The sequence below is a fragment of the Canis lupus genome, chromosome 3 (genome assembly GCF_003254725.2).
Source record: "Canis lupus dingo isolate Sandy chromosome 3, ASM325472v2, whole genome shotgun sequence".
NCBI classification, from domain to species: Eukaryota; Metazoa; Chordata; class Mammalia; order Carnivora; family Canidae; genus Canis; species Canis lupus.
The window spans coordinates 47,691,889-47,717,927 of record NC_064245.1 but is presented as its reverse complement, the minus strand read 5'-3'; the positions used below and the strand labels follow the sequence as shown (position 1 = coordinate 47,717,927).

General features: G+C 49.4%; 1 protein-coding gene across 1 annotated transcript in view; it reads left to right on the top strand.

Annotated features, from left to right (window-relative positions):
• The first annotated feature begins 4,990 nt into the window (after window positions 1-4,990).
• The window catches only part of ST8SIA2 (ST8 alpha-N-acetyl-neuraminide alpha-2,8-sialyltransferase 2), a 65,773-nt gene continuing 44,724 nt past the window's right edge, over window positions 4,991-26,039 (top strand). The window contains exon 1 of the mRNA XM_025437686.3: window positions 4,991-5,147. Within this exon, the coding sequence (XP_025293471.1) occupies window positions 5,050-5,147 (98 nt within the window). The 5' untranslated portion in view covers window positions 4,991-5,049. The remainder of the gene's footprint in view (window positions 5,148-26,039) is intronic.

The following is a 26,039-nucleotide window of genomic DNA, read 5'->3' as shown; positions in this document are numbered from 1 at the left end:
GTGCAGGAAATCTGGCTCCAACCTCAGCTAGGAGACAGGAGAGACAGAATTCTGCTCTCGGCTCTGAAACTAGCAAGACCTGTGAGCCAGCTCTTGGTCTCCGGGTCCCAGGGTTTTCTATCGGTAAAATCCCATGGGACTCCAAATTCCACAAGGGTAGAAACTGTGCATGCCAGCCTTCTAGCATGATTCCAGACACACCATAGTTGAGTGAGTGAATGGTCAGGGGTGCATCCTCTCTACCCAACTTCCTTCCCAGCTCTGAGAATGCCCAGAAGTCCGTGATCCAAACAGAGGTTAGAGAAAGTGACACAAGACAAGAGGGAGAGTCAGGGATGGCTGACCAGGGCCAGCTTCCTTAGATGCTCTTGGGGAGGAGGTCATGCTGGAGTCTGGGCAAAGCTGGATGAGTTGATTCAAATATCCCAGTTTTAATTTCATAGAAGCACTGATGAGAGTCTGAAAGAGGACATTCCTTTTCATTTATCTCTGCCATCTGGTCCTTGACTTCATGCTTTGGTTCAAAACCACCTTTAATCCTGACTGAAGAATTTGGAAAAATCTCAGGAAAAAAATTGAACCACTGCCCTCTCCCTCCACCTTCTGCTATCACTTCCAGCTCCCCATGGAGTTCATTCCCACGTCCCTCCCAAGGCCTCTTGCAGATAATCCCAGAAACATTTAGCACTTGCCTGGGTATATTTCTTTTCTTTCTTCAGCTAATATACAATCTTGCTATTTACAAAAGCTACAAATGAAATGCAAATGTGCCCGTTTATTTTCCCATATTGTTATCGCTGGATTCTGATTTTGAAGGGGGGAAACGTTGCATTTGTGAGAACATTCAAATTTAGTGTAAATTTCAAAAGGGAAGGCAGGTTCTCTCAGTTATGGGATGTGCAGAAATACAATAGCCTATTAGTCTATTCCAACTAGGCTATTCTCCTTCTTTCCACACACCCCTCTTCCCCCACCCCACACTAAGCAATTCACAGCTCCTCATTCAGAGATGATGATAAAGCAAGGCTGTAACCACTCTAGTTTTTTTTTCTTAAACATTCTAAACTGCTTTCAGAGTGAGTTAAAGGGTGGTCGATACTGGTTCAGAATTTTGGATCAGAAATTTATTATTTATTATTGAGGTGGGTTTTTTTTTTTTCTAAAAAAAAGATTGGATTAAAAGGATTGGTATCTTCTGTGTGGAGAAATGAAAATTGAGATTTATGATTATGGTCTCATCGATGATGGAGGGTGTGCAGTGAGTGAAGATAAATTTGTTCCCCAAATCCTGACATACCAGAATGGAGGGGATTTGGTAAAAGTCAAAGGTGGTCCCTATTTACAAATTCATTCAGAATTGCCCAATGTGTTGGAGGGGACCTTGGCATTCCCAGGATCCCAGAAGTTGTTGAGGCCCAAGGGAGGCCGGCTGCATTAAAATTCCCTCCCTGCCAACTAAGCTATCTTGCACAATTGAGCTTCTCCTGACCTAGGTTGCCTCCAATGTAAAATGAAGTTGATGGTATCTGTGTAAGAAGAATGCCAGAAGAGTCTTTATTTCCAGTTGCTGACCTGAAGAGTTGAGATGAAAACTCTCCACTTCTGGAGAGAAGACACGGAGTATTTAGTTGATGTGCAAATGATACATATGGTTTTGGTGTTTTTAGGAATTTCAACTCTTCAGGTCAGCACCTGGAAGGAGAAATACACCCTTAGTCCGAGTCAGAGATGAGGAAGGACTGCCTGATTGCTGCATGTGACTCCACTGGACCCCTTCTGGGCTCTGCAGAGCTTCCTGCTCCTCTACCCCTCATTAATATGAACTTCCAGAGCCTTATCAGTGGTCAAATAGCTAATCTACTCTATTAATTTGAATTAAAATGTTAATGGGTAGTAATGACTTTTAATTTGCTACCTCTCCCATATAACTCTTATGTTTTAACCCAAATATACAGAAACTTGACCTAAAGAAGTGATTACTGTGGGTTCTCCCAATTTTTTGGAAAGACCAAGGCAGGAAAGGGGACTTGTTTAAACAGAGGGGTCAGAAAGAGGGGAGGGATCAGGATGGCTGTATGCCTGTGTGGCATTCATACAGCATTGGCAGACATGACACTTGCTGCCCATCCAATCATCTTCCCTCTTTCCAGACCCCAGGAATAAACTCAGTTTTCAGAGACAGCCTTGAGGCAGTGAGTGTGAGCAGACACCACTGTAAAAGGAGCTGGCCCACGCAGATTCAAACGCAAGCGCTTCCGGACAGCATTCTGGGTCAACTATCACAAGGATCCCCTACCACTCTCCAAGTAAAATCCTGTCTCAGTGACTCTCAGTGCAAGGATAGCCTCAACATCACAAAGTTAGCTCTTTCTCAGCAGGTGTACTTGGCAGGGGTTGTTCTGTGGGTCTGGTTACAAGGGTTTCTATATAAGGATAGAAGGATAGAAGTGTTCAACGATTTCCACGTTTCCTGTCCACTCAAGTGAGTCCAAAGAAGGGAGGCCCTGAGCCTGGGATAACAACTGGGTCACCTGACAGGAAATGGGTACAGCAACCTCTCCATGAGGTTCAGCATAGTAAGAGTGTAGTTGGTAGAGAAGCAGAGAGCAGAGAAGAGAGAGGCCAGCCAGTTTCTTCTTGTTCTCTTGCATGGTCTTATTAACCAATTACAAGTTATACAGGAGACCATAGCTGTACTGTAGCTTGCTCACATCCCATACCATAATTACATCTGTCTTCCTTCTTCTAAACCATGAGCCACTAGAGGGCAGGAAATGCCTCTCTCTCTCTCTCTATCTCTATCTCTATCTCTATCTCTCTCTCTCCTTTTTGTAGCTCTAGCCCCAAGCACAGAGTGTCTAGCACAGGGTAAGTGCTCAATAAACATTGCTGAGTAATGCAGTCAATGAATGATTGAAATATGAGGCAGCATAACAGGTGCACCTCGTTCTTACCTCTCAGAAAAAAACAGACAAAGCAACAACAAATACAATTCTACAACTCCTTAACCACTCATGAAGCAAGATGAGGGAAAGATCAAAGCATGCAGAAAACTTAGAGATACAAAGGTTATACCGCATGGCCAGCGACCCTGATGGTAAACCCTCTTTTGATGCCTGCTACCACCTCTAATGGACTGGAAGACTTAATTTTAACATTGTACTCAATATCACAAAATTGCAGTCCAATCAAAATATGTGGTATTCTGGAGGAGCTCACTGCGGGAGTGGAGGTACACAGATTTTGCAAGGGGCTAGGAAAGAAATGAAGTGCTGTCACGCAGATTGGTACACCCCTCCTCTGGGGAAAAGACATCTGTTCCCCACACCCAGAGCTTTCCCGTCTCTCTCTGGGCTGCTTCCCTCTCCTGCTCTCTAGGCAGGGTTCTGGGAACACCTCCTGCAGGAGAGAACTGATCTTGGCTTCTAGGGCCAACAAGAGCTGTCCAGCAGCCCCTAGCTTGGAAGGCTTCCACCTGTCCCTCCTTCCTACACAAAAAAAGTAGAAGGACTCTGGGCACAGACAGCCCTCTTATCCCCCCAAGGTACCCATGAAGGGACTTAGCCACTGCCAGCCGGTCCCCAAACCCCTCTAAGAACTGGCTCTGTGTGGGTGGTCCTGGAGGAAACAGTCAATCTGCACTGCCCCCCACCTTCATTCTTGAGTCCTTTCCAGGCAGTTAGGATGTTCCACATGGCTTCTTGAACAGGACCCTTTTCCCCAAACTCAGACCTCAAGGACCCTTTCATAAACCCGATGACCACTTCTGGGAAGTTACGTTTCCTGATTTGAGGATTGTTACAATTAGTGCAAGAAAAAAAATTGGTAATTATCTAATTCCAGTAAAACTTAATGGGGCCCTTCCCAGGCTAATGGTCGGTGCAAAATGTAATTTGAATTAAATTGTCTCAGGCTGGGGAAGCGAAAAATATTCAGCATGGGGGGCATTGCCCCTTGTGGGAGCCATATTTTCTAGCAGGCCTTTAGATCAAGACAGGGTGGGTACTGATTTTGCAAGGAGAGGGCAAAAGCTGGGGAGGCAAGCCCAGTCCGGAGTCAGAAGGGGGAGGGCCCAGGGTGGGCAGGGCGGACGCCGCGGAGTCTGCCTTTGTGGGTAGAGCAGCCGCTCCAGCAGGAGCCCAGAGTTCTAGCCAAGACTGCGAGACCTCGGACAGCTCGGGGAGCCTCTCTGGATCCAGTCTGGGTTCTCCCAATGGTGACCAGGATGACCGGCCCCGAGGGGGTGGTTTCCCGCGGGCTGAGCACCTCGCCCGGAGATTGCGATCAGCATCTCCGCTGAAGTTGGCCTATCCTGGATATCTCGTCTCTCCTCCCCTTCCCCCACCACCCCTTCTAATTCGTCAACTGCTGAAACATCTGCCTGGTTGAAACCGCCTCCTCGCCGCCGAGCGCTGGGGGCTGTCCCCAGGTGTAGGTCTTTGTGTCGCCAAAACTTTGCGAGAAAGCGAGGGCGCTGGACAAAGAGCGAGCGCGGTAGGGCGTTTGCCGGCGGGCGGGGGACGCCGGGCGCTGCGCTCTCTGCCCCGGGCTCAGCTCGCTACCCGGACGCCCGCCGTGCCCCGGGCCCGGCCTCCCTAGGCGGGGAGTGGCGGGTTGTGGCGGGTTGTGGCGGGTTCCGGCCACCTCCCGGCGCCCTCGGGGGCTGCAAGCAGCCAGGCGGGAGGAGCAAAGGCGGAGGGCTGGACGCCGGAGTTGACTGGGGTGGGAGCAGGCGAGCAGAGGCGCGGAGCAAAGCTGTCAAACTGCACTGGGAGCCCGGCGCGGGGCGGAGGAGGGAGGAGAAGGGAAGGGGAGGGGAGGAGAGGGGAGGGGAGAGGAGGGGAGAGGAGAGGAGGGGCGGGCGGGAGCGGAGAGGGAGCGAGCGGGCTCGCCGCGCCTGAGCAACCCCTGTCTGCCGCTGCCGCCGCCGCCGCCGCTGGCCCGCGCTCCCCGAGTGCCGCGCGCGGAGGCTCCGGCGCCCGCCGCTGCGCCCTCCAGCCCCCGCTCCTCGCGCCGGCCCGCGCGGCTCCAGGCGGGCGCGAACCCACCATGCAGCTTCAGTTCCGGAGCTGGATGCTGGCTGCGCTCACGCTGCTCGTGGTCTTCCTCATCTTCGCAGACATCTCGGAGATCGAAGAAGAAATCGGGTAAATAGCTGCGCCCAGGCCCGTGCGGAGCCCCGGCGGGATCTCTCCCTCCCCGGTACTCCGCCCCCCGCACCCGCTTTGTGTGCGCCGCGCCCCCCTGCCGCTCGCCGGGAGAAGTGGGGGAAGGTTTCGGCCCGGGAGGCGGTGCCGAGGGACCGGGACGGTTTGGGGAGCGGAGCTTGGGGGCGCGGCCGCCGTGGGGTGTCCCCAAGAGGGGAGCACGGGCAGCCTCCGGCTGGCCCGCGTCGGGGGGCAGACTCGCCCACCCACCCCCCTTCCCCAGTGCGCCCGCGAGCGCTGTCGCCGGGGTCGAGGGAGGGCGCCGGGGAGTGTCTGGGGCGGGCGGAGGGGCCGAGAGTGGAGGAGGCAGGAGTTTCTTTGTCTCCAGCTCGGCCGTTTTCTCGCCTTGGCAAAGTGGGCAGGGGGCGCGCGGGTATCTCTGCGCTGGGGGAGGGGATGCCCGGGTTGGGGCGGAGGGCGGGGGCTCTGCACTGGCTCCCGGGAAGGGGAGTGTCCCCAGTACCTACGGACTGGCACACGCTCCTCCCGCCGGCCCGGGAGCCCGGGAGCCGGGGAGCCCGGGCTGGGGGCGCCGGCGGGTAGCGCTGGAGGCGGCACGCGCGGGGCTGGGCTGAGACTCTCGTCCTCGCCTGGCTTTGCACGCTCGGCTAACCCCGCGGCGGCCCCTGAGCCCCCGATTCCCGTGCGCTCTCAGCGCGGAGACCGAGACCTTCCGGGAAAGTGTGAACCGCCGCCGGTGGTCTTCGCGGCCCCCAGGCGCGCGGTCTCGCCTCGGCTTCTCTCCGGATCTCTCCAGGGGTGGGGAGGGGCCTCGAGCCGCTGCCCCCGCGCGGGACTTGGAGGAGCGCGCACTTGCGGCGCGGGACGCACCTGCGGCGGGCCCCGGAGGCTGAGAGCGAGCCCGGCCGGCGGCCTCCCGCACGCTCGGGGGTGGCTCTGCTTCAGCGCCGCAAAGAGCGTCCGGCCCGCGGCGGGCAGGTGGGGAGGCAGCCAGGGCGCTCAGGGGCCCTGAGGAGCGCTCCCTGGCCCAGGGCAGGGAACAGGTGAGGTCGCGGAGTGGGCACGAGGTCCCTCCCTCCTCGGGGCTAGAGCCGAGCCTGGCGCCCCGCTCGAGCCCCGCGCCGCGTGCGCCCACTCCTTTGTCCCATTTGTTTCATTCATTATCTGCGCGAGTTGAGAGCCCGCTGCGCTGACAGGTCCCTCGAAAGGGAAATGCCAGGATCCCAAGGCCCTAAGGACCCAAACCTGGGGCAGACGCCACTTCCTGCTCTCTCCTTCTCTCCCTGCCCCTTCCCATCTCAGGAACGCAAGAATTCCTTCTGTGAACTCCACTACACTTCTGTCTGCCTCCTCCTCTTCCTCATCCTGGGCTCCCCAAGAGCTCCAAAACTTTCACAAATACTATTCAGCTAATACGTGACGTGTTCCCAGGCGGAGATAGAGAAATACGTTACTTTCCAGAGCTGTTAGCCTCAAAAACCAGGGTGGGAGAGGAAATCAGGCAAGCCAAGTCTTGGGGTGGTAGACGGCGGTGGGGAGGGCCTTCCTCTCCATTCTCCCTCTCTTCTCCCACCTGTGGGCTCTGCTTGGCCCAGACCACTTGCTGACCTTGACAGGTGAGCGGGAAGGAGCAGCAGCTGCCCATTGTTCTGCTATAAAATCATAAGAAGTGCGGAGCTCATTCAGGCATCCCTGGCTTAGCCATTCACTGAACTTTTACTGAATAGCTTCTACATGGCCCAGGGACTTTTAATTTTTAAAATGCAATCAGGAAATCACTTTGCACATAATGTCGCACCTTCCTGCCAAATGCGTTGTAGGGACCCCCACCGCCACCCCACATCATGTTATTCCAACAGGGTATCTAGAAGTAAGCTCCTAGGCTGGAGCTAAGAAGGGCATTTACACATGTATTTAAAACCCAGGGCTCCTCTGCTATGGGTATGCCCCTGGGACCTGTTTCATTGGTGGGGGGAGAGGGGTCCCTGTTTGGGTTGACCCTGGAGAAAATTGTCGGATGGGTCAAACGTGTTATCTTCTGTGGCATTATCCTTCCTTTTCGGTGTCTGTCCCCAGGCTGACCCCTGGCTAGACCAGTTTTGACTCCAGCTTGAGACATCTCCCCGCTCCACACACACACACACAATCCCTCTGTGAGTCCCACTCACGGTCTGTCCCACACATATTTAAGGAGAATGGAGGTATAACTGGGATTTGCCATAGCTGGAGGACGAAGGACGTGGAGCAGAGGACTAGAATACCAACAGGTCTGATATCTGCTTAGAAGCCAGGTTTCAAGCTCCGTCGCTTTAATCCTTGGAACCACCCCAACTTTGAGTAGCCAGCCAGGGCTCAGTGGGTTAAGGGTCCTGGCACAGTGGCCAGTGAGGGGTGCCAGGAGTAGGGCTCTGTCTTCCTCATCATATTCCTTCCTGGGAGACCTGGGCTCAAACTCAAGACCATGGTGCTACTCCACCAGCCGTGCCCACCCTTCCCCAACTTGATCTCAACCTGTGCCAGGGAAGATTGCAAATAACCTGCCAGTGTCAGTCCCTGGAAGAAAACATTGGTTCTATAAAAGGATGGCTTGTTTCTGGAAGGTAGGACTCTGTGATGCTGTTAGGAAGGCAGGAAGGAAGACGTCTCTTTCTGGAGTAAACATCTATGTATGATTCAGGAATGAGAAGTGAAAGAGAATTGTGTGTGCATTGTCTGGTGGAACAAAACTGAGACACACTTTTCTTAAGCCCTTGATCCTCTTTCTTATAAAATGAAGCTTTTGGTGTGGTACTCTCAGAGGTCCTGTCCTGCCCAAGCAATCATGCAGTGGGTTACCAGGGGCAGGTTTTTCTTCCTGAAGCTTTTTCTGGGAGACTTGTTTCTTTTCCTCAGTGATGATTTTCAACTCCTAACTTGCTTATGGAAATGTCTCCCTGGGGCTGAAAGAGAAAAGGAAGTGTAGCAAGATGAGATCTCTGCAAAGCACTCAAACAAAGAGCAAATTCAAATTCTACATCAGACGTTGGGTGGGACTTTGGTAAACTGGCCCCCAACAATTCATGCAGTGCCCCAGTTTTTAGACCAAGTTGCAAGCTAAGATGTTTTTCCAATTGTCCCTTGAGCTTTAATCTTGAGTGTAACCTACAACAGAGGGGTGTGAGGCATGACTCCCTTGCCCACCGAGGTATCCCCAGAACTGGGTGCACAAAGTCATCCAATAAACTTCTATTGCACTGGCCTGGTGACAGACGCACATGGCATCATTGGGCAAAGCAGACACCCACAGAGCCTTAGGATGGGAAGGAAGTGTGAGGTTCTGACTAGGAAACTTCCTCTCTTTTTACGGTGAGGGTAAATTTGACCCTGCGAAGCAATATTATCTATCCAATATCACACCCTGATCTGGTAAAAGGGAGGGCAAGCCTGCACACGTCTCCTTGTTTGCAACCCAATGCCCTTATTCCTAGATGAGCTCTTCAGACTCTCCAGAAGAGTCTCTGGTTTAAAAGAATGTAACTAGTAATAATAGCAATAATCATCATAATGGTGAAGATGAAGGTGATGATGGTCATTAGCATTTATTGATTTGCTGAGAGCTTACTATGAGCCAAGAGCTATTCCAAGTGCTTCATAGGTATTAACATAGGTTCTCCTCATGGCAACCCAGTGGTCACATTCTGGTGGCAACAGGAGCTACTATTTGACAAGTTCTGTGTGCCGGACACTAGGCTAATGGCTCTAAAGTACTACTTCATTCAATCCTCCTGAACTTCTTTAAGCAAGGTACTGTGGCTATCTCCAGATTATCAGTGAGGAAACTGAGGCTCAGAGAGGTTTGGTGATCAAGTAAGTGATGCTGGTTCTATGAGAAGCCAAAGCCTGTGTTCTTGACTGCCTTGCTAGACCTGCCCTGTCCTCTGGGTTCTTCCACACTGTGGTAATACTACAGACTGGGTCTCAGGACTTAACCCTTTCTCCAGGGATCTGACAGGCCCACAGTTTTCCTAAGAGCATGGTCTGGCCTCAGCAGCTTACAAAGAGGGAAGATGAATGAAGGAGACTAGGAGAAGGACTAGTCTCCCTGAAATGCCCCTTTGGTCCTGTCAAGTTCAGCGTGATGCTAGAGGACAGAATGGCACATCTCTCTCCCTGGCTTGTCAGACAAGCTCACATGCCACAGACATGAGCATCCTAGACTCACAGGTGGGGTCTTGGGCTGAAGCTTCTGGAGGGAAAAGCCATCTCTTTGCAAATCTGATTTGGTTATCAATTGAAAGAGAATTCTGGCATCTGCATGCCATTTGATTGGGCATCTGGGGGCCTGCAGCAGAGGTGATAGTAGAGATATTTAGTAACAGGTCCCTGTGAGCACTGGCCTATTGGAATGGACGTCCTCAAAACGGATGCCATCCAGTCACCCTCGCCAGGGGTCCCCAGTGCACCCCAGACAGACCTCAAGCCACATCTGGGGAACAGTTAAGATGGGGGCGGGGCAGCCTAGCTCTGGTCCTTGGCTGTGACCAGGTCTGTGAGCAGGCCACAGCTGTGGCCATTGGCCAGGAGTGAGGTGAGGTGCACCTTTTGGTGGTGGATGAGTCCAGGCTGATGTGAAAAAAAGGAGCTCCTTTTTTGAGCACTTGAAGTGCAAGGAGCATACATATTTGCTCAAGAAGATGCAATCTTTTTTTTTCATTCTTTTTTTTTTTTTTTTTTGGAAAAGCTCATTCTTCTTCCCAGTCCTGGTGTACTTCCCTCTCGTATAAACATGACTGGAGGATAAAATAGGAGAGAAAGCTCTGGTTTTTAACTCACTTGCTCCAAGTCCTGTTGCCAACTGTTCCTAGCATCAAATTTAAATTGTAAATAGATATCCGTCTTAGAAACCAATTCACCACTCAGGGCCTCTTTCCCCTTATAAAGCAGGGTTGCTAGGTTTTAAAATTGTTTAGGTTTTACAAATTGGGGACGTTGTAAATTGCAAATTATAAATACTTCTGAGAGAGAGTGGAATTCTAGAAAGGCTCCTATGCTTTTAGCACGGTGTACAAGGTAATACATAATCTGGCCCCCGTCTCCTGTTTCTGCCTCCCTGGGCTCCAGCCTTCCTGTTTTGCTCACAGTTTCCTAGAATGAGCCATGACTCCATGCCTCCACGCTTTTGCACACATTCTTCCTCCTTTCTAGAAAAACCTCCTTCCACACACTATCCTCCCTGACTCCAACCCCACGCTATCCTGCCTTCCCTTAACTCATCTTTCAAGGCTAAGGTCTGGTAGCCGTTCCTTTGTAAAGCATTCTCAGGGCCCAGACCCTCCTTGGACAGTCTGGGATAGCTGCGCCTCCCGTATGTACCCTTAGCATGCCTTTATGCCGGTATCTATGCCAATGGAGATGGGCTCACTGATTCTGTTTTATTTCTCCCTGCCCCCAGATCCTGGTGATAAGCATATGGTTTAGTGCTTGAAACCCATAATATATTTTTCAGGCCTAGGACACGGCCAAAATAAGATTTCAGTCTTCCTGCCCCCGGAAGCTCTATACTATTTTAATAACAAGGAAACACCCTCTGCTTACACAGAAGGCCCTGTTTTTCCCACCTTATGTATCCAACATAGAGGGCACAGCCCAATTAAGGGCATTGTCCATCATCTTAGAATGTTGGAGGCGGGCCAGTGGAAAAGCCCTTTCTAGTTTGTAAAAGAAGAGGACCAGTGGTATGTTTCCAACTGTCAGTTCAGATAAAAACCAAAGCTGCAGAAACCCACCTCCACACCTCTGTTTAGCCCTTTCTTCGCCAGAGAGCTCTTCCTAGCCCTGCCACTGCTAATAGTGCCACTGCCCCCCAGCCACCGTCCTTCTGCCTGGAGAGAAAGTGCCAGCTCTGTCCCCCTTTGTCACCCTAATGCTTCCATACTGGAGTCAACTGTTTCCTTCCAAGGGCTGGTGGTCCCTAGGAAGGATGCTAGAAGTTGGATGTTTGAAACATTGCAAGAGCAAAGGAACAGGAGGTCAGATCAATGTGTGTGATCTCCAAGACATTTTTTATTAAGCATTTTTAGGTGGCGTTTTGATTCTCAAACACTGATCAAACCAGGGAATCGTGATGGATGGACTTGTGGCAACTGTGTGGACCCTAGAGAAGCTCCTAGAGAAGCTCCAGATCCTCCTATCTCTTAGCTCTCTGAAGCAAAAGTGAGTTCTGGAGACGATGGAAAGGTATAGGGAGAAGATTGTGGGAGGGGCAGGCACATAAACACCACAGAGGGCAGGAGGGGGATGCCTGTCAGGTGGCTGTCTCCTGCCAGGGAGGGGGATAGGTCCATTTCTCCAAGAGAAGCCACAGGGTGAGACACTTGGGTGCCATCTGCGTCCAGGAAAACCGTCTCTTGTGTCTGAACGACTGCCGGTCTGGGGCTTGTCCTTAAGTGTGGAGATTAGTCACTCTCCTGGGTGGCAGCTGGGCTGGTTTTAAATTCTCCCCAGTCGCCTGCAATTCGTCACTCTGCTAGGAAGCCGCCCGGTGTCCTGACGGGACCTGTTTGTCCCAACATTTTCTCAGCTTCAGCTGTCACAGACCTCACAGTGGCAAAGGGAACTGCTCCATCTGGGGAAAGAGCAGTGGCCGTGACAAGCCTGTATCTGTGTTTTGCGCCGGCAGGAGTGGCTCCTCCCGACACTTGTCCACTTAGAATCCTGATCCGCTGCTCTTGGAAATCCGGTGTCCCGCCTTGTGGTGTGGGTGTGTGTGCCAGTGTGATTCTTCGATTTCTCTGCCAGAAGAAGGCTCTCACTTTGTCGGAGAGTTTCCCAGCACTTTTTTGTTCTTGGGGGGATTGGGAGAGACACGGAGTCCCTTAGCCCTGCCTCCCAACCTGTTTCTGAGGCTCGAGATGACAACAATTTTTCCTCCTCCTCTGGCCTCTTAGCAGCTAACGGGGGGGGGGGGGGGGGGGGGGAGTGACCCCAAGGTCAGTGGTCCCCAAAGCTGATTTGCAGAAGGCCGGGGATCCCAAAGGGAGAAGAAAAGAAAAAAGAAAAAGAAAGAGCACCATGTGTCCATGACGATTATGTTCATTTGCTAACCACCATTCCTGAGAATGACTTTTCTTTGTTCTGAGACGACATTCTTTTTTCCTATAAAGGGGTCCTCTCTTTCCTGAGAGAGGGTGATGCTAGGATGGTGGTTGTGATGGTCTTCCATAGCCAAAGAGGCTGTTGATCCTATGACTCCCTGACCTCAATTTTGGGGAATTGTTATCTGATCCCTGAAATCTAACAGTCTAGGCTCCAAGTTCACTTTGAAGGGTAAATGGAGAGCATCGCTCCTGGAAGCACAGATAGCTTCACTCCTCACCCGCCTTTTCCTCCCAGAGGCTGATGCCGCAGAGAATATCACATCACTTTGGGGTGTCTTCTCTGCACCAAACGATACTCAAAGCCCATTAGCCTTCTTCATACCTGTCCTCTCAGCAATCCTATGAGGTCTGGGCTACTGTTACCTCCATTTCACAGATGAGCAAACCGAGGAACAGAACAGCTAAAGAAAGTGGCCAAAGTCACACAGCTAGTAAGTTGCATAGCTGGGATTTGAACCCAAGCACCCAGAAACAAGGAGAACTACTCAGAAATGATGTACTAAATGGCATTCGGGTGGGGAAATCTTCATGGTCCTCATTCCAGAAGCTAAAGCTGGAAAACATGAAAGTCTGTAGGGAGCAGTGATGCTGAAAGAGAGCCACAGGGCAGCGTGCCAGCGCCAGGCCAGGGTGGCATCCTGGCAGCCCACAGACCTATGCCACTGAGGGCTGCCTGCTGTGACTCAATAACCTGTTGCACAGCGGTGCCCCCACTCTGCCCGCCCTGTTGCTGCCTCTGCTAGCTACCTGCTTGTCCCCATCTCATCTCATCAAAATGGCTCTGGAGCATGGCATTTGTGTGACTGTCTCATTACCAGAGAGACAGATACACACTGAAGAAAGAGGAACACAACACAAATGATTAAGGCCAGGAGGAAGTTTCTTCTGGGGAAAGAGAAAAGGACTAGTGCTTCCAGCTTCCTCAGGCCGGGAGGGGCCTGGCAAGGAAGAAGGAAGGAAAGAAGGAAGGAAAGAAGGAAAGAAGGGAGGAAGGAAGAGAGGAAGGAAGCTGGCAGGGAGAGGGTATGTGCCCAGGGAGCCCTGTTTCCCAGGGACTGACGCCATGCTTGCCATTCTACTGGGAGCTCCACAGCTCACTTCCTTAACCACCACAACCACCCTGTTTGCCCTCTTGCAGATGAGGAAGTGGAGGCCCAGACAGATTCCAGGATTTGCTTAAGGTCACACAGGTGGGAAACTGAGGCACCAGAATCCCAGACTTCATGGCCCATGTGGGCCTTAGCTACTTTCAGGTACTAGAATTATGGGCCTGCTGCTCCTGTTCCCTCCAGCCCCCTAGGCCACCTCTGTACCCTCTGTACCACACCAAGAGTTTGTAAAGGGCAACTAGGGACATCTAAGACTGCAGACAAGGCTCATGGCATGTCAGAGGAGCCCCCCAAATGCATCAGTGGCCGCTGCCATCGGGTGCCCCATTTCAGCAGATGCTTAGGAAGGGGCAGCCACACTTGGACTCTGCCCAGTGAGGCGTGGGTGAGTGTTCTTAGTTCCCCATCTCCAATTTCAAGAACAGGAACATTGGCAGTGCTCGGAGGAGTGATACTCAGGATTAATTCACACTTTCTTTCTTGGTAAATGCCAGCATGGCTTAAATAATGAAGCGAGGAGGCCGAAGATCTCTGGAGAAAATGAGTTGGTAAATTGATAAGGCCGGTGACTTTCTCCTATAAGAAGCAAAGTTTCTCCAACTGTACCTCCGTGGTTCCCGAAACTTGGGAATTGACGCTCCAAGGACTCTGTAGGATGTCTGAGTATCCCTGGATCAATAAACTGAGTTCCAAGGAGAAGCAAAGAGAAGGGCAAGACAGAAACCCCCAGTGCTGAATCCATCCGGGCCTGGGCAGGATGCCTTTTAGGCCGCTGTACCTGAGGGCCGCATGCTGACGAATGGCCTCGCACAGACCCGCATGGTCCAGCCAAGGCTCTGCAGCCCCTTCCCTAGCCTGCCTGGTGCTGCCCACTAAAGCTCTAGCCTCTAGCAATGTCAGAATAACTCACTTAGGTCTTCACTGTAAATTTTTCCCAGGCTTCAAGCCAAGGGTAACTGTGGGAAGATTGAGGCTGTATCTCTGGAGGAACACTTACTACCTGTGTGACCTCAGGCAGGTGACCTCATCTCTCTGAGCCCCAGCTCCTAACCTAAATAACGGGGTGAATAATACCCAATTCACAGTGCTCTGAGGATTAAATAAAACACAAGACATGAGAAAGAAAAATGGTGCAGCCATTATGGAAATCAATATGGCAGTTCCTCAAAAAATTAAAACTAGAATTACCATAGGATCCAGTAATCCCACTCCTGGGGGGTACCCAGAAGAATTGAAAGCCCTTGCTTTCAATTCTGTGTCGTATCGATATTATTTGCAATAGCCAAAAGATGTCCATGGATGGTTGGATGAAAGGATAAGTAAAATGTGGCATAAACTTACAATGGAATGTTACTCAGCCTTAAAAAGGAAGGACATTCTGACACAGACTACAACATGGATGGACCTTGAGGACAGTATGCTAAGTGAAATAACCAGTCATAAAAAGATAAATACTATATGATTCCACCTCCTTGAGATGCCAAGAGTCATCAAATTCCCAGAGACAGAAAGCAGAATGATGGTTGCCAAGGGCTGGGGGAGGAGGGAGTTACTATTTAATGCATGCAGAGTTTCAGCTTTGCAAGATGAGAACTCTGGAGATTGGTTGTACAACAACGTGAATGCACTTAACACTACTGAACTCTACAGTTAAAAATGGCTAAGATGGCAAATTTTATGTTATGTGTATTTTACCACAATTAAAAACACACATACAGATGCGAACCGCCAAAAAAGCGCCTGGCAGGTGTTCAAGACACATTGATTTATTTTAAGAGAGCAGTTATGATCTTAACAAAGCAACATCAATGGGAGTATTATTTAATTCAAAAAATAATATAGTACCAAAAATCATGGTGGGAAGGAAGTAGAGGGAGAAAAGGAAGAAGGAATATAGACCTAGATTTACAGATATACAAACCACTTGCTGGAGGTGGTGGCCCAAATACCCAACACCTGGGAATTAGGACTGTGGAAAGTGCAAACACATAACTTTATGGGGCACTCTGTAAATAGTTGTTGGCCTGCCTGCCTGTCTAAATTCAATGGAGGGGCCCAGGAGGTCTTGTAAAAGCCCAAGCCACATAGAAACATGGAATGGTGGAGGAGTAGGTTGGGTAGGGATGTAGACAGCCCAAACCACTCTCCCTTCCAGATCTAGGTCCCTAGCTGCCTCTTGCCTTACTACCTGCCTAGGGTAGCCTTGTTTAGTGTTTTTTGGGGTCAGTGGTGAATCTGAAAAGAGAAGAGAGCCCCCAAATGCTAATCCCCAGAGTTTTGGCTGTCTCTGGTCTAGGAAGGGCTGAGATACAGCTGTCTTTCTCCATTTTAGGCTCAGGCCACACGCTTCCCCTAACAAAAGAGGAATGAGCAAGTGCTGTGGATTGCAGGGCCAGGAAGTGCCAAAGCTGTGGCTCAGCCTTACATGAGGGTTGTAAGAAACAGTGCTAGCTCCTCAACATCAGTGTTTCTGATTCAGCAGATCTGGAGCAGGGTCTTAGTATCGAAATCTCAAACAAGTTCCAGATGATGCTGTTACCCTTGATCCCTCCAAGGACTGTACTTGGAGAACCACTGGTCTAGAGCCTTGTCATTCAAAGAGTGGTCCTCAGACCAACCACATGGCATCATCTGGAGTTTTGGTAGAAATGCAAAATCTCAGGCCTCACCCAGATCCAAACCTAATGAAATTGAATCTGCATCATTAGGTAATTTGTATGCACACTCCTTCCACTGGGGGGACTAGTTGGTTTCCTGGCTTTTCACAGAGCCCCAGCCCAAGACAGTGACATTGACCCATCAGACCAGGGAGGAGTTGTCCAAAGATCCCTGTTACCCATCACAGAGTTGGCCTAGAGTGACCCTCAAATGGATGTCAGAAAAACTTAATAATAGTTATTATAGTCACTTGCTGGATGCCTGTATATGACCAGGAGCTTTTCATACATTATTTCACACATTTATTATGAAACCCCTACAAAACCCACTTAATGGAGAGGTAAACTGAAACTCTGGTAAAGTAACTGCTGAATAAACACATGCAAAAAATCCCCCGAATTTTCTCAAGGTCTAGCTGGCCATGTCCCAGGTGCTGGAGATTTAGCCCTAGGGATTAGCCTGCTTCTCTTTCTTTGTCCTTCTAGATGAGGCTCGAGACAGAGGCAAGACAAGGAGAAGTCCTAACCAAGGGTTGAATTGATTTATGAAATCAGTTTTTAAGGAGGTTGCAGTGTGCCCATACCAGAAATAACCTCGACCCAGGACTATAGCACATGATTGAAATTTCTGGAGAAGCTAGACAGCAAAGCACTTTTTGGCTGGATCATTAAGCCCCCTCATGAGCTTGGCTGGGATGTGGTCATTCATACAGCAAATGACCCCTCTCTATAGTTGGTGTACACAGTAACAGTGCCCTGGAGTTCCTGGGGTTCATGAGATATTCTGGTGGCTTACCCAGCCTGCAGTCTCATTCCAAACTGAAACCATTATAGAAAGCAGATGAAAAAAAAAAAAAAGGCAGATGAATTGATATGGGGGAAGCCTCTGGGGATGATCGAAAAAGACAAGTATAAGGGAACCTTTTAGAACCAACCTGCTCCTTCAGGTAAAGACAGCCTCTGGGCAGGCTGGTAGCCAAGAACTTAATTATATTTATTTTTGCCATAACTTTCTATTTAGAGCAAGGGATATTGGTATTCTATTTGCGGCAATGATATAAAGATTCCTTTTATGATAAATTCATTTACGTTTTTTAGTGGGTCATTGCAAAGAAACATGTTAGGTCAATGAAGTGGAGTTCACAAAACACATGAAGGTAGATCCAGGAGAAGATTAACGTCTATGCAGTGATGATGTGCTGGTCTTAACTTCTTCCCCCAGAGCTACCAAAGCTCTGCCTCTTTGGTAGCAAAGCTATGACAATTCTTGCAAAACTTCTATAGAGAGGAAGTGAGTTAATCTTCCCCAAAAGTACCTAGCTACAGAGATACTTGCTCACTGTACGTGGGAAATTGCCCAGTGTACAAATGAGGAATTGCCCAATGAAACCGTCTTGTGAATGACACAAAAGGCAAGGGCAATTTAGGCCGGAGAGGCCCCTCCACCCCAGCAACACCACTAGATTAGACCCCTATCTTGTAGTCTCCAGGCACACTCTACTCTTTTGTGCAGCTCCCTCCGCTTTGTGTGTCTTGCGTGGTATCTTTCTTGCCTACTAGATGGTAGCCCTAGGAGGGCTGGAGCCATTTCAGAGCTGTGCTACGTTGAGCACAGTGCCTGGCAGAGACTAAGTGCTGGTTTGGAAAACACAGGAAGGAAAGGAGAGACAGCAGGAAAGGGGGGGATTTGTTTCTTTTTTTTTTTTTTTAAGATTTTATTTATTTATTCATTAGAGACAGAGAGAGAGAGAGGCAAAGACACAGGCAGAGGGAGAAGCAGGCTCCATGCAGGGAGCCCGATGTGGGACTAGATCCCAGGACTCCAGGATCCCGCCCTGGGCCGAAGGCAGGCACTAAACTGCTGAGCCATCCAGGGATCCCTGGGGAATTCGTTTCTTGAGGCTCAGAAAGACCCCTGCCACCTACACCCTGAGATCATGTCTATATTTCTCTCCATAGCCAAAGGAGAGAAAATGTGCTGGGTTATACAAGCCCCCATAGAACAGTCTGATTTGAAATCCATTGAGTTCCATCTATTTACAGATGAAGCACCCTTTCCATTTCCTGTTTCCATGAAGCAACACCAGCCCCCTATTAACATAAGTATTCCTCGCAGGGATCTCATGGTTCTATACAGGCTCCATGGCCTGGTACACAGAAACCCAAGGACTGGAGGGATGTGGCCGGAATTGGGAATCAGACGAGCTAGTTCCTGGCAGGCTGAGATCAAGCTGATAACAAGGAGATTAATAAGGGTCTGCAACCTCCTCCATCCTGTACCATCAAGGAGGGTTTTTAAATCAATGCTAGTCTGGCTGGCTTAATGGTACCTAATCTTACCTTTTGAAGCTGGAACATTTGGGAGTTGAGATCAATTGAGAGAAAATAAAGTAAAATGTGTTGACTTTTGGATTTTTTTAGTCCTCATCAGAGTGCCATTGTGTAGCGTTGTTTTTATTTTCTGTCTTGGAAATCGGCAGAGATTAGCCACTGAGAGGATCATTCAGCCTGGACTAGGAAGGTAGTGTATTTACTTTTGTTCTTATTGTTTTCATCTACCATAAGACAATCTCCATAAGGAAAGGGTCCATTTCCGTCCCGTTTACCAATGTGTCCCCAGTGCATGGCACGTGGTAAGTGCTCAGTAACAGTTTCTCAAAAGCAACTTTTTGGTGTTGTTTTTGAGACCAGCGCATGCTATCTGACATGGGCCAGCCCACTGGAAAAGTTAATCTGCTCTCGATAAGGTGCAAGAACAACAGCCTTACAAGGTACTCATGGTGCCCCTGGAGAAAAACTTCCCTGGTACCTGGTCTCTGGGACAGTTACCATGAGCTTCATGTGGTTGTCACAAAGCTATATGAGTAAAATGCATCCAACTCACTATACACAGGTACTCACAAGCCCGGTGTTGAATACTGGTGCCATGAAAAGCTGAACCCAGTACAGAGAAAAGGCTCAAGGCCTTTATGGTCTGGCGGCACAGAGACTTACTAGGGGTTGATGACAGATGTGTCTGCAGTGAGCAGCAATTTGGGAATCTGGGCTTTGGTTGTGGATTCACCACTACTAGGCCATTGCCTTAAGGGCAGGCCCTAAGCTCTCTAGGCCTCAGTTTCCCCATCTGTAGAATGAGTGTTAGATGAACCCATAGGTCTTCTCTGGCTCCAGTGCATCACAAGTGGATGTCTCCCTCAATGAATTTCCCTGTTGTATGGAGTCCAGACTCACTGGAAATAGCAAATCCTTTTGTGATGCCTCTGAATTCCTTGCCCTGAAATTTTAGAGCAGGGCAAAAAATAGGTGCTGGTTTATTTTCAAGCACCACCTGCTCTACATTAAACAGGAAAAAAAAAAAAAAAGGCCACCATCGAGAAGGCAAACTAACATACTGAGCACCTGCTACATGCCAGACATTGCAGTAGACACTCTCACATCTCAATGAAGTGCCTTGATAAACTTGCAAGAGAGGTTCAGTTAGCATTGCTGTTTCCCATCTTCCAGTACCACTTGGAGAATCATTATATTACAGCAGGATTGGTGTTCCAGATAAATTATGCTCAATATTCCATGTGTTAGAAAAGCACCTGAGTGTGGGTAATAAAATATAAAGAAGCTATTATCAACATAACTAAATTGGGGACTTTGGAAGCCTTCTTCCTTCAGTTATCAGGAAGATTCATCGTCACCAACAAACCTCTAGTGTGCACAATGGCAGTGCCTGTCCTCAGCAGTGAGCCCTGCCTTGTAATAAAAATGAAAGTGACATTGTTGTACTAATGATACTGATGATTCAGACAATAGGAGCTGCAAAGAGGACTGAGGACCTGAAAGACATTTTCCAGAGAAGGCGGGATCAGAGTAGGACTTCAGTCCAAAAAAGGGTCCAAGGACTTAGCCGAATAAAGAATGAAGGTGGTAATCCAGATGGGGATAATGGCCCAAGGCAAAGAAGCAATGAGCTTGACAGCAAAGAGCTTGGCTGGAGTGGAGGTTTCAGGAATACCTGGAGGTGAAGGGAAATACAACAGGACAAAGAGCTCTGAGCAAAGCTGTCAGTGCTGAGGATCTCACAGTTGGTTCTTTTGGGAACCACTTTGGTTTAAGCTGTGGTCCAAAAACCTCTAAAGAATCTGTGATGGATTTCAGGAGATCCATGAACCTCTTGAAATTTTAGGCATTTTTCTGAGCAAAAGATTTATATATTTTAAAGGATTCTCAAAGGGATCCACAAAGCTAAAGAGAAGATGCTATGGACAATAGGGACCCTTGAAGAGTTTTGAACAGGATGGTGCAGAGAATATGTGAGTTGCTCAGAGGGGACAAGTTAGGGAGACCACTCAGGTAATCCACAGGAGGAACATGGGGGGTATGGGCTGCAGTCGTGTCAATGGAAAGGAAGAGAGAGTTAGGGCATCATGGTACAGAGAAGAAGAAACAGCACTCGGGACCACCAGTGGTGGCAAGGACAATGGTTTGGTCTTAAACATGATGATTATAAGAGGATGGAGTTTATCTATGTGGAAATGAAAACATTTAAAAATCACTTACTGAACCACCAATTATTGGAGAATAGGGACAAAAGTCCAGCCAGCCCATTCCTCTTTATTTTTTCAAGTATGGCAACAAAGACCTTGAGATGGGAAGAGATTGTCCATGCTCACATAGATGGTGGGCAACCAGGGACCATCCATAAGAGAATAATATTTAGGAAGGAAGTCATGGAAGATGGAGATGGAAATTGGAATCCATTTGTAGGGAGATGTTAGTTGAAGCCATTAAGTGGAGACAAAATCCCTAAAGAAGCAGAGACCCCAGGATTAAGCCTTGGTCATCACCCTCATTTAGAGGGTGGGAAGGAGAAGCCAAGGTAGCAAAGACCATGGAGAAGGATGGACAAAGAGATGAGAGGGGAACCAAGGGAGCAAAGCAGTAAGAGAGGCAAGTGCTCCCAGCAGGAGGATTTTAGGTTTGAGAGTGCTCAGAGCCACTGGGCTTGGCCATCAGCAGGTCCCTGGTGACATCTAGGAGAATGACGAAATGGAAGGAGATTTCAAAGAGAAGTCCCTGATCAAAGGGGCAGTGATTACAGCGTGGCCACGCCAGAGTTTTGAGAAGGAAAGAGAAGCAGATCAGGGGTGGGGAGACCAGGCAGGAGGAATTTACATAGGAAAGAGTGCATTTGTAAAAATAAGGTAGGGAAACAAGCAGTGGGAGAAGGAAAGGAGAGGTTATAAGACAAAGCCACAATGTTGAGGTGGAAATAGGACCAATAACCAGAGGTGGGGAGGGGAAGAGGGAAATGAAGCCTTACAGACCATATTCTGGAGTGGGGAGGGTCCAGAAACATGAATTTAAAGGAGGGAAGATTTGGGATCCACTGACCCATTGGGCTCTTCTTGCCTGAGCAGACCCCTCTTCCTGAGGCACTTCCCAAAGCCCTTTGTGGGGCTGGCTCCTCCTCAGATTTCAAGTCTGATGGAATGCTGGCACCTCCAGCAGCAATTCCCTGTCCCCTGCCAAGCCCACCCCCAGTCCATACACCTCCATCACCATTCCTCCTACTTCCTTCTCAGTGTCACTGGGTACCTGAATAACAGGTACTCACTCTTCCTTTGCTGGGGTATTTGCCTTTCTTGTATGTGTATGTGTGTGCTTCCGGTCTCCAAATTTAGATTTTAAGCACCTTCAAACTGGAGTGGAGCGGGTGGCTATCTGTCTATCCCCACTGTGCCCCCAGGGCCTGTCACATAGTAGGTGCTCAATAAGTGCATGCTAACTGGAACAAAATGACAGGAAGGCAGAGGAATCCAGCCATGACCTATCTCTCTTCTCAGAAATGATTTAATGAGAACAATAATAAAAATAGAACAAAAATAGCATCTGCCAAGCTGTTTGTATGTATTCATTACCTCATTTACTCTTCAAAGTTTACTCACTTTAAGGAGTGAGGAGGCTCAGTTTTAAATACTCTGCTCGTGAAGACAGAGCTAGGGATCACACCAAAGCCCATGTTCTTCTGCCAATCTTTTTTTTTTTTTTTTTTTTTGACAGTATTGGATCAAAGAGGCATTTCTGTCAAAAAAAAATAATAAAAATTCAGAGATGCTAGATCCTTCTGCCAACCCTCTACCAGGGGGTGTGTAGTTTCTGGGCATCCTCTCCCCATTCCTCCCCATTCTGATGTGGCCACACAAAGCCCTTCACATGCCAGGGTGTTCTACAAGAGCTTAAGAAGGGTTAAATTTCCATCCACTTGTCCAGTCCACTGTAGTCACATGAAGAAGTCAGCTGGCAAAGAATTTTCTTCGCCTCTGGTTTATTCTAAAGTCCAGGGAGGGGCAGACTAGCCCCCACTTCACCATAGCTTCTTCCTTGGTGTTTTCTAGATGAATTCGGTGGCAAGAGAAGTGGGGAGGGGGTAAAGGCTTTGAGGCAGCCCCAGTATCAAAGCCCAAAATGATACCTTGAGCTATTGACCCCAGAGCACCGTGCAGAGCCCCCAGCCCAAACTTGGGAGGCAGACAGGCAGACTCTCCCTGGAAGTCCAAACTGATGCTCAGGGCAAGAGTAAAAGCAAAGGAGGTGCCACTTGTCCCGTTCTCTTTGCTCCTTTCACTTTCGTGTGTTCACAACAGAAACCAGGCTCCTGGCCTTTCACACAGCCTGAACTTCCTGAAAAGCTGCTAGAAACATTCGAAGCATGAGGGCCAAACCCTCCTAGAATGAGAGGGTAGCAATCTAGTCAGATGCACACACCTCCTATAGGACGTGGCTTCGTGCTTCCTCCTCTTACTCTGCCAGGTGATGTTTGGAGCATCTGTCTGGAGTCAGGTGTAGTGTCTCAGGTACAATGGCTGTCTGGCCTGGCTCTCCGGCTTCTCTTCTGGGTTTGCTTCAGTTACACAGAACCCCAGTTTTGACTCCACTCAGGCTTTGACCGCCCCCACCCCCAACCCCTTGCACCATGTTTCCAAATTGGAGACAGTTTCAGACAAAGCTGGGTTCAGATTCTGCCTCCAGCCCCTCTTTGCTATAAATCCTTGGATTCAATGCTTAACATCTCTAATTGAATGGGAATACGAAAACATCCACCTCATAGGGATGTGATAGAGACGAAGCAAGACAATCCACAGCCAGTGTGTGGCCTGCGAGTGCTGCATGCTAGGTGCCCAGGCAATAGTAACTCAGGATGGTCACTCCTCTGGGCTCTGTCTATCCAAGCAAAGTCCTTCTCAAGTTCCCACCCAGACACCTATTTCTAGCATCAACCTGACATAGCCTTGGGTGCCACCATCCTCCCTATGCCCATCTCCACCCCAGGCCCACCAGCTATAAGCTACAGTGACGTTTGTTGAGTGAAGTCATTTTCCATGCCCAAACTCAACATGGCTGGAGGTCCTGTTTTCCATCCTGAGCACTGTCTTTGGGCTTTTCTCCAAGGCAATCAGGAATTGGCTCATAGGGAGGACCCAATTGGCAGAAACCCTCCACAATTCCTCCTCAGAGCCTCAAACTCCTACAGAACACAGGGTGGGGGTGGGGATGGAGGCCATGGCTGACAGCTGAAGACATCAGGGCTAAGTAGCCTTCCAGAACTGGGGCTGGCTTCCTCTTACTATGCTATTAGTTGGTGATTCAATTAGTAAGCTCTGGGGAGCAGTTTCTTACTGCATGGTAAGAAGAACGAAGCTCCCAGATTTTCTTTCCAGCAGCTTTGTCTTCTACATGTTGCAGGGGGCAAAGGACTGGGCCCCTGGGTGTTCTTCTGCTTATGGTTGACTTTATCAATAAGCATCTTGTAAATTGTCGCTGGGAAGGAACAAGAAACTAGTACCCCTGCTGCTCCCTGCCCACCCTCAGGTCCAGCAGGCTTGGTATACCTGGCATAAGAGGGGTTTCTGAGTCAGGGAAGTTAACGGAGAAGGTGACATGCACGGTTGTGCTACCTGAGTAGCAAGGAGTTGGTCCAGGTATCTCAAACTACCAAGTCCAAGCAGGGCACATACATAAGTGAGGTATCTCAGGGTAAGACAAAAGGGAGTGGTGAGGACTGTGGGGGAAATGTAGCATATACCTCCTCTACCCCTAGTCCCACCAACCTGATGCATGGCTGCTTCTCAACTCAACTCAACTCAACCAATGACTATGGTTCAGTATGGCCAGACCTTCTGATTGTTCAAAAGAAGCCAGATATTACCATGCTTTACAATAACTATTCCCTTGAATTTTAAAATATTGGCCTCTGATTTTTAAAATGTTTAGCATATGCAAGCCACCCCCACCCAACCAGGTATTTAGGCCAGATATGATGGGGGGTTCATAAATTCTGAATTAAATAAATGGAGATAGAATAAAAGATTCCCGAGGGGGAGCCTGAGGCTCAAAAACACAATCTTGGATCCGACCTTCATTCCAGAAACTTCCCTCTGCTTGGTGGTGTTAGCAGCTGTCTCTATGGGAAAATGGAAGACAAGGACAGAGAGGGCCAGCTCAGAAAGTGTCTCCTGTGTTCTGCTAAGGATTCTGAACTTTATTTTGAAAGCTGGGAGGGTCTGTGAGGGAACCCAAAAGAGTTTCAAGGAGGGAGTGCCACACTGTACTTTACATCTGCAGTGATCCAGGGTAAGGACATGAAGGTTGACACCTGCTCCCCTCAGGTGTATAATCTGAAGGCTGAGTGGTCTTGGAAGGGGGAACATAGTGAGAGGTGGAGAGTGTAGATGCCACCTTGATTCTGAATGAACTGGGTGGGCTGCCATCCTGGTCAGGTTTGAGTTCTGTGTGGAGGTATCCAGGATGTGCATGATTCTGGGGCCAGGAGTGAGGGATGCCTGCCAGTACATCAGGCAGTCATGGCCTATAGACAAGCGATGGAAATTGGGGTTTGGACAAGTGACCCATGCTCAGAGGGTGCTGAGCTATGAACATGGAGAGGAGAGCAGGTGTGGAGGAGCTGGGAAAAAGTAATGGGAAAGGTTCAAGGAGCACTTGGAGAAGTGAGACCACTCAAGGGAAGAGGACAATGTCCATGGCTCTCAGCATATTTTGGGTCTTGCTCAGTTTACCATCAGAGCAGAGAGAACAGAGAACCACTAGGCAGTCAGACCTGCCCAAGGACTAGGTGGCACTTCAAGAATCTCCACAAGACAGTCCCTTGGGGGCTCAGTCCAGCACAGCTTGGCAGCCAGTGGACATACCATGCCCAGCTCTTGACAATGTGATCTTCAGAGGTGCCTCCTGCTATTTATCTGAGAGTTTCTTTGGGGAAGAAAAGGAAATGCACTAATTCAATCTCTGGCACACCATCAGTGAGAGCAGTGGCAGCAGGAACCATGGCTCTGCCATGGTGAACACACCCATTTGCTTCCATCCGCTGATCCTTATTTCTCCCTTGTGGGCTGTACTGCTGAAAGGCAGGTTCCCTGAGGATAGCTGTTCCAAGGCGCCTTGGCAGAGTCCACGCACAGCAATGGACTCTAATGCCCTCTAATCAGAAGGGCAGCAGCCATCCCCTGAACACCACAACTGACATCCCTGTCTGTCCAGCGCTTCTCACTGCAGCCCCACAACAGGACCCTGCTTTACCAAGAAGGACATCAGGACCTAGAGACATCTGGAGCTGCAAAGCCAGAACCATCAGGAGCCAGACCCCAGTTCCTTACTGATGGTCCTGGCTATCTTCTTTCTGCATGATGCCAACTCTCCCTGCATGGTGGCTGCTGAAAAGGCAGGGTGGGGGACACATCTGACACCCAGAAGAAATAGGACTTCAAAGTTCACTCCAACACTGGTGCCCTTGTTGGGGGGGGGGGGACAGTTTCCTCAGGAAAAGGCTGCAGCTGACATTAATGGGGATGCTGTTTCTGAATGCGGCTCCATCAAGAATTGAACAAAAGAGAGGGAAGAAAGGCTGGCTTAGGGTAAAGGCCTTTCAAGTGCTGGCGAGGCGAGGAGGGTTCAAGAGCA